Here is an 11,412-nt window from a genome sequence, read left to right as displayed (position 1 = left end):
ATTTAAAGGAAGTTAAATAGGATGAACGAAAAAATCAAGATTGTGAATGCAATTAATAGGAATCAGTTTCACATATGGATAGATTGCTGACACCGAGACAAACACATATCACCTAATCTTCATTTAACAACATCAGTGCAAAACTGATTCAGTACTTAGGGGCTGTCCATAAATTACGTCATCGATTTTTGACGATTTTGGACCCCCCCCCCCCCCCCTATAATCATCCAAAAACCATGCTTCAAATTACCCCATTTCCTCCTACTTCATGCTACCATTTGCTACCGTCATCCGATGTCCAGACCCCCCCCCCTAATTTGAAATGACGTAATTTATGAATTTATGAATAGCCCCTTAATAGTATCTAATGGATAAAATACTCAAATTATTGTTTTTGTTTACTTGTCTAAATACAACTTGACCAATTTCATTGAAAAACGTGTCGGAGATTGTCCACAGTATTATACTTTTAGTTTGTTGTTGTTTTCTTAATAAAATAAATATTACTTGCTTTTAAAGAAAATAATGGATAAAATTATTATTTTTATGTGCAATACTGAATAACTAGCCTTTTCTGAAATAATTTCATTTCATTTCATTTATTAATTGTATTTGTTACATGAAAGAAGCATGTCAAAGTGATGCACATTGACTCAGTTATGCACTTAACTGTATATCCTCCGAGGCAGTAGAGCCGGAGCAACTAATAATATTTACACCAACCCTCGTAAGAGAGGATGAACTAAACTATATATGCATATGGATTGTAAATATGTATTTATTGCATAAAAATAAACATGAGTAAATGTGGTTTTAATCTGAGGGTGGTTTCAGCCAGGGCCGTCCTGAACTATGCTGGGGCCCTTGGGCACATAACAACTTGGGGCCCTTTTGGAAAGTAAAGAAAGCAAATTAAACTAACATTTTACCATTATGATCTTCTATTTATTATGGGTAATCAAATATAGTGTTAGTGTCTGTCCTTCGGGGCCCCCTGAGGATGGGGGCCCTGGGCACAGGCCCTGTGTGCCCTTATGGTAGAGACGGTATTGGTTTCAGCTTTCAACCTGGGAACAGAAGTGAAGCAGTCATGTGAGACTGTCCCCGGGAGGCCCCTTCTGAGGGACTGCTGTGTGAGGCTGGAGCGTCTAGTTGTGGACACACTGCACACTACTCGGAGCACGGATCGGGCCGGACTGAGACAAGGTCGTGAAGCTGCTGTAGAGAGCGGATACAGGAACACCACCGTTGGGAATGTTAGAAACTATCACGGTAAATGATTTATTAGTAGTGTGTTGTGTACTTTTTTCTTTAATTGGCTTTGTACCTTAATATTTACGTCGTATTTGAATTGGTTCTGGTTAGTGCCATATATAATATACACATAAATATCCCATCAATCAGCGCTGGTTTAAACCCAGGCTCGTACCAATGAGTTTTTCGGAACTTATGTATGAAATTACAAAATATCATTTGATGTTTACCAGTCGCTTTTCGGTGATGGAAAACATCTTGTGGAAACCGGACTAATCCCAATAAGGGCCTAGTTTGCCCTCTAGGTTGGAAGGTCAGATGGCAGTCGGTTTCGTAAAACTAGTGCCCACTCCAATTCCTGGGATAAGTTGTCAAGCGAACCCCAGGCTCCCATGAGCCGTGGCAAAATGCCGGGACAACGCGAGGACGAAGAGATATATATCCCATCAAAAACATGTGACAAGTGTGAAATGAGAGCCAAGCTCAAAATTAAGAATATGAGTTGTTGTTGACTACGCCGGCAAGAGTTGAGATCTATACGGGTGCCAGGTTCTAGATCACTTGGGATGTAATTAAAGTTTAGGATCTGACGTGACTAGTTTAATACGTACAGACTATATGATATTTGTCTGTTACTTTATTTTTGAAATTTAGTTTGTTAGTATAAATTAAGCCAAGACAAATGAGTGTATAATATATTATCTGAAAAACGTGATACATATTTAATGTAGTAAAATAAATAATTTTTATTGCAGGGCAAACTCCTCGGATGAAACCAAGTGGAATATACCAATGTACCCACTGTGAATATACAACAGCTACACAAATATGGTTCACCAGGCATTTGAGAAAACATACTAATGAGAAACCATACAAGTGTGAACACTGTAGTTATGCATGTGCCCAAAAAGGACTTTTGCAAGTTCACATAAGAAAACACACTGGCGACAAGCCTTACAAATGTGCCCAGTGTAGTTATGCTAGCAGCACTAAAGGTAATTTGCAAGTTCATCTAAGAAAACACACTGGTGAAAAACCTTACAAATGTGAGCTATGTAGTTATGCTAGCAGCCATATAAGTTATTTGAAGGCTCATTTAAAAATACACACTGGTGAAAAACATTACAAATGTGAACAGTGTAGTTATGCTAGCATCCAGAAAGGTCCTTTGAAAGTTCATCTAAGAACACACACTGGCGACAAGCCTTACAAATGCGGACACTGTAGTTATACTAGCAGCGATAGAAGTAATTTGAAACGTCATATAAGAAAACACACTGGCGACAAGCCTTACAAATGCGAGCACTGTAGTTATACTAGCAGCAATAGAAGTAATTTGAAGGTTCATGTAAGAGAACACACACACAAAAAAGAAATATTGAATGTTCATGTAAGAACACACAGTGGCGATAAGCCTCACAAATGCCACCAGTGTAGTTATGCTAGCAGCACTAAAGGTAATTTGCAAGTTCATCTAAGAATACACACTGGTGAAAAACCTTACAAATGTGAGCTATGTTGTTATGCTAGCAGCCATATAAGTCATTTGAAGGTTCATCTAAAAATACACACTGGTGAAAAACCTTACAAATGTGAACAGTGTAGTTATGCTAGCATCCAGAAAGGTCAATTGAAAGTTCATCTAAGAACACACATTGGCGACAAGCCTTACAAATGCCACTAGTGTAGTTTTGCTAGCAGTTATAAAAGTGATTTGAAGGTTCTGTTAACGCTCCATCCATGTGTGCGTGCGCGCACACATACACGCTCCATCTTCGCGGTGCTGCGGCCGGCGGCAGCCGCCATTCTACGATCCGCCACGACGCCGACACCACGTATCGCTCAGTCGCGCGTCCATACATTTTCATTTTTCAAAAATCATTTGTAATTTAATCGCTACGTATATTAAAAGTTGTAAAAATCCAAATTGTGTCGACTACGTCATTTCTCAAGAACCTGCGCCAACAACTACAAAACTAGTATACGTTATAAATATATTAATCTTCGGAGATAAAAAAAAATACAATTTTATGATATCGGCTTTAATCTAAGTCGGTGGGTTTCATATAAAAATTAAAAATCTTTAACATTATGGTTTCCGGCCTCGCCACGGATCATTAGTAGTAGTCTCTCGGCCTCGCGTCGACCCGTCTCGCTGGCTCCGTGCACGGTGCTGAAGTGTCGTTCGTTCGTGGCCTCGCCTGTAAAACAAGATAAATATATTAGATTGACTGACAAGGTTTTAATTTAGTATGTATCTACAGAAAATGACAGCCCCAGATGATACTCCAGAGCGGCTACCGCGAAAACCGAAATTCGCAAATTGCGGGGATCTTTCTCTTTTACTCCAATGAAGGCGTAATTAGAGTGACAGAGAAAAATCCCCGCAAGTTTTGAACTTCGATTTTCGCGGTTATAGCCCAGATACTAAATGCTCTAAGGTTCACACAGACCTGCGAATAGTACGCGCGGCTCGCCCGCCGAGTCTAGGAGCGGGTAACTCAGCCATTTCCGCGCCAGCGGGTACCGCGGGGCCTCCAGGTTGTCGTACGTGTAACTTCCGCGCGTGTACGGGTTCGAGTACCATGTCGATCTGGAAAACAGGTATTGAAATGGGGTTGGCAACTGTCAAAGGTTTGCATAGATGGCGCCATCATAGAGATCTGGACATCGGATGATGGTAGCATGACGTAGGAGAAAACAGGGTCATTTGAAGCATGATTTTTGGACTATTTTAGGGGTGGGGGGGGGGGACAAAAATCGATGACGTAATTTATGGACAGCCCCTTAGGTAATCAAAACGATATTAAGTAAATCACATTAACAACCGGGTCTATCACGCATTTATTTTATTATTTTATTTACCGACGTGTCGACACGTTTGACTGGTCGTAGTCGCGGCTAACTGATTTAATACTCAACCCACCAACGGAGCGGCAGCTGACGTCCATGAGGGTTCATAATACATAGCCGTTAACCACTATACGAGTTATCACCAGAGTTCGGACAATTTATCGCAAAAATAAATATTGTATGCAACATGATACATTTTTTTTTAATAATTTTGAACTGCAGTTTTTGAGTATACTTAATCTGGAAATTTTATAAAATACTGTGTACATAATATGCGTTTAAGAAATCTTGTTCTATTTTGAAATATAAATGATTTATGATGGCTTTCTATATATCTCGCTTGCACTAATATGCGAGTACGAGCGAGATGCATAGAAAGTAAGCTACTTGTCTATCGAGCGTAAGTATCTGTCAATGTCAAAACTGGTGGTAATGGTTCTGGTTCGCTGTCTATAAGGTTTACCCATGGTAAAATAATATACTCCGCCTGGTACTCTCTTCCCGTCTTTTTGTAGTCACGTGACTGACACAAGCCTACGTCATCATGCGACAGCGCTATATGATAATATTCGACAGCGCTATATATAGCGGCCATGTTATTGTGACGTAGACTCGTGTCACTCTGGGAAGAGAAGACCATGTTTTATTAGACTATGGGTTTACCAATGGACAGTTAACAGTGTGGGCGATGGTACCTAAGGAAGCCGGTGGGGGCGGGAACGGTGATCTTCAGCGAATCACCCATGAACCGCTGCAGCAGCGCCACGCACTTCGTCTTCACGATGTCTTCAGGCAACCTCTCCACCTGACAGAAATATAACAAATTGAGCATTTTCCAAAAAAAGTGTACATTTAGTTGTATCCAGACGAGACAATTTTTCGCCAATCTGATGAAATTCTCCGATCGAACAGGGCCGTGCGGACACAAATACCAATTTGATTCCCCGATCACATCAGCAGGTGCGGACACAAAAATACCAATTTTCATAGTAGAATGCAAATTGGTGAGTTAATTTATGTACGTGTGGACGCTAGATGAGATTGACCAATTATTTTCCTGAACAAATCGACTGATTTCGTCAGTCCCGTCTGGATACCCCTTTTCATTCATGTCTTCAAAATATTGACTTCTTGGGCTCATTTTACTCAGGATCATTACATTTGTACATTCACGCCTCATGCATGAAAAAATGTGTCCAAAGATTTCCTTTCCAGATCGTCACATTCTTGAGTATGATTTTTTAGGGATCCGTACCCAAAGGGTAAAACGGGACCCTATTACTAAGACTTCGCTGTCCGTCCGTCCGTCCGTCTGTCCGTCTGTCTGTCGGGAGTGGTCAGTACTTGGATGGGTGACCGTTTTTTTTTTTGCTTTTTTTTTTTTTTTGCATTATGGTACGGAACCCTTCGTGCGCGAGTCCGACTCGCACTTGCCCGGTTTTTATTTTTATTTGCATAAACATGACGCACTGGAAAAACATTTTTTCATACAAAATTTTGGGACACCTTTTTTCATGTATGAGGCGTGAATGTACAAAGGATTCTGAGTAAAATGAGCCAAAGAAGTCAATATTTTGAAGACATGAATGAAATGTACCCACATTTTTTTTGGAAAACGCTCAATTGAACGCAATACAATTATACGTAGGTCACTTAATAATTATACATTCTTCTTCTTCCTCGCGTTATCCCGGCATTTCGCCACGGCTTATGAGAGCCTGGGGTCCGCTTGACAATTAATCCCATGATTTGACGTAGGCACTAGTTTTTACGAAAGCGACTGCCATCTGACCTTCCAACCCAGAGGGTAAACTAGGCCTTATTGGGATTAGTCCGGTTTCCTCACGATGTTTTCCTTCACCGAAAAGCGACTGGTAAATATCAAATGATATTTCGTACATAAGTTCCGAAAAACTCATTGGTACAAGCCGGGGTTTGAACCCGCGACCTCCAGATTGAAAGTCGCACGCTCTTAGCGCTAGGCCACCAGCCCTTGCGAATGCGGCCCGCGATCGTCTCACTTGCGGCCCGCGAGCCTCCCTGGCTATTTTGTATGTAATATTGACAAACGACAATGAATACATTAACAAATATTAATAAAGTGCGGCCCGCGTCAACTTCGTTAACTCTATTTGGCCCTTGGCTACTAAAAGGTTGCCGACCGCTGGTCTAAACTAACTTTGAAAATATTTTTGCCAGGCTTGATCCGATAGGGCAGAAATCGGAACTTCATTTGTTTGTTAAGGCCCCTGTACATATCGGGCCAGTCTGGGGGACGCATTTATGCGTTAGAGGGAGCAAGTGATATTGCTATCGGGTCTCTATTGTTTCCCAAATATGTAGTTTTAAGTCATAATATATTGTTTGTCCGAATTTTCGTTAGTCATAATTGGTTTTTCTCAGAAACGCGTAACTTTTCAGGATTGCCATAAAACAAACCTAACCTAACCTATCTATAGAATAACCTTACGAAAATCCTGAAAAGTTAACGGTTTCAGTTTTATGACTAACGATAATATGACAAACAGTACATTATGACTTTAAACTTTACGGGAAGCAAAGGGACCCCATTGCTATCTCATTCTACCGCATTGCTGCGTCTCTTGGACTGGCCTGCGTCGGCCCATTGTGTACATCAGGGGCCTTTAGAGCAATCGCGGGATCTATTAGAGCAAACGCGGGATCTATTAGAGCAAACGCGGGATCTATTAGAGCAAACGCGGGATATATTAAAATTCAAAGACATCAAAGCTTCCTCACTTTGCACTTATGCACCAAAATGGCCCTTTAACGACCTCACCTGTTTAGCGACCTCGCCACTGGTCCAGAGGGTCAGCGAGTTGCTGGACCCCATGGGCGGGTGACCCCCAAGTATTCTGGTCGTCCAGTAGTCTTCAGCGGGGACTTTTTTCTTATCGTCTCCTTTAAAACAAAATAAAAAATTCTTGTAGTTGTATATTCTACCAGGCCCCTTATTTGATCAACTTAGGGCCACTTGCACCATTCACAAACCTGGAGTTTACCGGTTAAACCTTTGCTTTACCATGGTTACCAGTACAAATTGACACTAGGTTAACGATTTAACCGGTTAACCCCGGTAAAGTGGTGTGGTGCAAGTGGCGCTTACTAAATACCAGCAAAATTTCTAGACTAGGTCAAATGAAGTGGAGTCCAGACGGGGTGATCAAATGGGCCGATTTATTCACCCCGTCTGGACACGCATTGGAGAAGAAGAAGAAGAAAGACATTTTTCCATAAAGCACACATAAAAAAATAATTAGGAGAGCATAACAAGATAAAATAATATAGGTACACATTAAACAACAGAAAAATTACACACTTGGGTCACAGAATAACTAATAGTACTACCGTACTTGGGTCCAGTATTCCAGCAATGTGAGCAGTAGGGAAAAAGCCCTGTCTCAGCATATGGGGTATCATAATATTTGTCTTTGTGTTTCTATACTGTACCTTTCCAGATGAAGGCAAAGAGCGTAACATCCTTAGGCCACCAGGCCTTCTCAAACGACAGGATCACCTTGCCGACGACGCCTATGCTCACTTTGTCTATGGCTGTCTGTTTTTCAGGAGGCAGGGGCGGCGAGAAGAGTGTGGTATGTCTGAAAAGTCATAATCAGTCGTGGCTGCAGAAGTAGAAAGTTTCCTAATAGTTGGAAATGTTTTGGATGTTACGGGAAAATATCACGGGCAAAAAGAAACTCATTTTTGAAATGAAAACTGTCAATGCCCATACAAAAATATGAGAATTTATCGAAATTTCCTCTTGTAAAATTTTCGCAAACTTTGAAAACTTTATTGTACAAGCCTTTAGACGGATATAGTACAGTGAGGTAGTTACGTAGCCTTCAGTACTCCAAGAGACACAGTCACAATGGCGTGTCTAGCGGTGTAGGAGCCTCCATCTTTGCACTGCACAGTAACAGTCTCGTTGGGGTGCTGCGGCGTGATGATGCGGGTCACTTCCGTGTTCAGTTTTATATCCAGGTTCTGGAGGCCGGGACCGTTGTTGTAATTGTTCTGTAGACCAACAGTACCAACATTACAGTAATACAAGAGGTAATGAGTACCTATATTTTTAACATCACCTTTTTTCCCTGCTAGGAGGTATCAAAGTGGCTCTTTTCTGTTCTAGGACACATTTTTTTACTTTTCTGCATTTTTAGCGTATAAATAATATTTTTAAACAATAATAATTTCCCTGTAGGTGATGACTGATGTGTAAGGCTTGAGCTTTCGTCATGCAATATGCACAAATTCCTCTAGGGACTATTTCGGTCAATATTCTCTAGGAAGGCTGAACAATTAATGACCCTGACCGCAACAGAAAGTCTTACCAGCATAATCTCGAAGAAAGTCTTGTATCCGTGCCGATGCCAGCTGATAGCCTGCGGGCCGCCCAGCTGCTCATACACATCCCAGGTCGTGACGTCATTCCAATCGTTGGAAGACTCCAGGTTGTTGGTCAGCAGGTTCCAGAACTCCAAGTACTCGGTGATGAAGTCATGGTCTTTGAGCAGGTCTGGTTTATTCTTGGTGATGTATTCCATGAATCTGGATATTTGGGAAAAAGTGAGAGTTCAGAAGATAGGTAGGTATACTCGTATTATTACACGCCACTTATCCCATTTACTTATAAATTAATAATCCCATACCTATCTTTCACTCGTGGTCTCGTGGTGATATATACCTATCACTCATTTCACTCACTTCGCTCAGTGGATCTGTAGACTAATATTGTTCAAGACTTTCAAGAGTGAGTAGAGGGAAATGTCAATCAATCAGACACACACAGCTATAAGTGCGACCAACATGGAGAATCACGCGATACGATCCCGCCATGTTTTCCCGACACCCTCCGAATTCTTCCGAACCGCTCCGAAACCTGTTCGCATCGTCACACTCGCTCGTCGCTCGTCACGCTCGGCCGGCTCATTCGAATCATCAGTGGGAAAGAGCGCGCAAGAAACACTGAGATAGATGAGTGACTGAGCGAGTTAAATCATCGGTGAGTTGAAGAGTGAGCGAGTTCAATCAAAAGATATAGTTCATTTTAATCACTCACTCGTGAACAACACAATGTCAGGGTCCATCAGCAGCGGCTGAAGGTTGAAGCTTGTCTATGTTTGGCGGAGCCCTTCTTCTTCCTGGCGTTATCCCGGCATTTTGCCACGGCTCATGGGAGCCTGAGGTCCGCTTGACAACTAATCCCATGATTTGACGTAGGCACTAGTTTTTACGAAAGCGACTGCCATCTGACCTTCCAACCCAGAGGGGAAACTAGGCCTTATTATGATTAGTCCGGTTTCCTCACGATGTTTTCCTTCACCGAAAAGCGACTGGCAAATATCAAATATTTCGTACATACTTACGTTCCGAAAAACTCATTGGTAAGAGCCGGGGTTTGAACCCGCGACCTCCGGATTGAAAGTCGCACGCTCTTACCGCTAGGCCACCAGCGCCTCGTTTGGCGGAGTCCTATACTTACTTTTTAGTGACAAAAGTGCCAAGAGGTTCTGGCGGGTCAGGATGTTCTTCTGTGAAGTCCAAATCCACCAGTTCCCTCACCAAGGCCACGTCAGGTTTGGTACCATCTGAGCGGTAAGGGTCCAACATCAGGGACTGGACTTTAGTGTCAATGTTGTGCTCGGTGGCCAGTGCGTATGTGCGGCTGCTGACGTTGCCATGGATCCTGGAACAAGACACTTAAGTGTGACGAAATTCCGAAAGCTTATTGAAAAAAATGGTGAATTGTTATTCGGTCATTCGTTTTGTGGTTTTGACATGAATCACATCCATTCAGGGTCGAATCATGATATCCCTTTCTGACTTATGGGACTATCCCTTTCGACTATTTAGGGTTGTCAAAATTCGAGTAATTAATCTTATCTGTGGTTGTGCACGCAAAGAGAAGTCAAGTTGTGCCAACCTTAAAGGCCCCTGTACATATTTGGCCAGCGTGGGCCAGTCTGGGGGACGCATTTATGCGTTAGAGGAAGCAAGTGATAATGCTTTCTCATTCTACCGCATGATTGCGTCCCATGGACTGGCCTACGTTGGCCCAATATGTACAGGGGCCGTAACAATTGCTCGGAGCAATGCTGAGCCGAACGGAGCCGAGTGTGCACGAAGTCAGGAGTGTCTCTCCACTGCATAATGGCTTCTCTACACGAAGGACCAGCGCCGGCCACTCCAAGGGACGCAGCCATGCGGTACAATGAGATAGCAATATCACATGCTCCCTCTAATGCATAAATGCGTCCCTTGGAGTGGCCGGCGTTGACCCATCGTATAGAGGAGCCATAAAGGTGTTTCTTACCATTCAGCACCCAGCTCGACGAACCCGTCGCCAAACGGCACGGTGTGGACCCTGCCCCCGACGCGGCCCTGGGCCTCCAGCGCCAGCACCTTGCGGCCAGATCGGGCCAGCTCAGTAGCCGCTGTGGTGCCGGCCGAGCCCAGGCCGATGACTATCGTGTCGTAGGCATGTGGACTACAAGAGCAAAAGACCATAAACTGTGTGAAAGAAACCTATTGTAACAGTTCAGAGTTGGTCCCATAGAAAAAGTTGTTCAGATGGTTTATACAGTGTGGAAAGATAAGTCGGGCCCTGGAAGGAAACTACCTTAAATCCTTAAGCTGGCTCATTTTACTTAAAAGAGACATTCCTTAATTTTTAAAAAGAAATAAAACTGCATTCAAAGATTTTCTAAAACTCGCTATTGCTTCGCTCGGGACTCGAACCGACTAAAAATTCCAGAAAATAAACACTCGCAGTTTTATTCTACTAGTCGATCCAGGTAATGCATAATTACAACATTTCTCCAATAAACATTAGGTCTTACACTAGTCTGTCATACAAAATATCCATAAAATCTAATATTTAGTACTCAAGATTTTTCAAACAAGCCAAAATTGAGGAAAAAAAGAATAATCTTTGAATGTAGTTTTGTTTCTTTTTAAAAATAAATTTAAGGAATGTCTCCTTTAAGTAAAATGAGCCAGCTTAAGGCTCTAAGGTAGTTTCCCACCAGGGTCCGACTTATCTTTCCACACTATATCACCTCGCACAATAGGCTAGTTCAAAAAACGCCCTGTATATGTCACCGTACCCATGCGGTTTGAGAAATACTATAGGCACAGAATAATTAATAGTACTACCCGTACAGAAAGGAAACTTCCTACAAAAACGAAGTTTGACAGCGGTTCAGGGTCGAATCATGATGTCTCTTTCTAATATATGGCTCTACCCCTTTCGGCTATTTAGGGTTGTCAGAAATAAAGTGA

At 42.3% G+C, this 11,412-nt stretch overlaps 2 protein-coding genes across 2 annotated transcripts in view; one reads left to right on the top strand and one right to left on the bottom strand.

Annotated features, from left to right (window-relative positions):
- Positions 1–1,034: 1,034 nt before the first annotated feature.
- Positions 1,035–3,105, top strand: LOC134802159 (zinc finger protein 239-like). The gene is made up of 2 exons (XM_063774753.1): positions 1,035–1,272; positions 2,010–3,105. Exons 1-2 carry the CDS (start codon positions 1,035–1,037, stop codon positions 2,936–2,938), a joined length of 1,167 nt encoding a protein of 388 aa, XP_063630823.1. The 3' UTR covers positions 2,939–3,105.
- A 182-nt stretch (positions 3,106–3,287) lies between these two features.
- LOC134802377 (spermine oxidase-like) overlaps positions 3,288–11,412 on the bottom strand; it is a 31,098-nt gene continuing 22,973 nt past the window's right edge. The window contains exons 2-10 of the mRNA XM_063775011.1: positions 10,445–10,618; positions 9,614–9,817; positions 8,463–8,679; positions 7,967–8,145; positions 7,579–7,727; positions 6,908–7,029; positions 4,803–4,912; positions 3,708–3,847; positions 3,288–3,455 (exon numbers count right to left, since the gene is read on the bottom strand). Of these exons, the coding sequence (XP_063631081.1) occupies positions 3,328–3,455; positions 3,708–3,847; positions 4,803–4,912; positions 6,908–7,029; positions 7,579–7,727; positions 7,967–8,145; positions 8,463–8,679; positions 9,614–9,817; positions 10,445–10,618 (1,423 nt within the window). The 3' untranslated portion in view covers positions 3,288–3,327. The remainder of the gene's footprint in view (positions 3,456–3,707; positions 3,848–4,802; positions 4,913–6,907; positions 7,030–7,578; positions 7,728–7,966; positions 8,146–8,462; positions 8,680–9,613; positions 9,818–10,444; positions 10,619–11,412) is intronic.

Source organism: Cydia splendana, chromosome 24 (genome assembly GCF_910591565.1).
Source record: "Cydia splendana chromosome 24, ilCydSple1.2, whole genome shotgun sequence".
Classification (NCBI taxonomy): Eukaryota; Metazoa; Arthropoda; class Insecta; order Lepidoptera; family Tortricidae; genus Cydia; species Cydia splendana.
The sequence above is the reverse complement of the archived record's forward strand: the minus strand, read 5'-3'. Positions and strand labels throughout refer to the sequence as shown.

Excerpts from the sequence above, each read along its gene's own strand:
- LOC134802159 (XM_063774753.1), top strand. The coding sequence starts at position 1,035 with ATGGTAGAGACGGTATTGGTTTCAGCTTTCAACCTGGGAACAGAAGTG. Across the intron at positions 1,273-2,009 it reads GAATGTTAGAAACTATCACG|GGCAAACTCCTCGGATGAAA; the intron begins GTAAATGATTTA and ends TTTTTATTGCAG.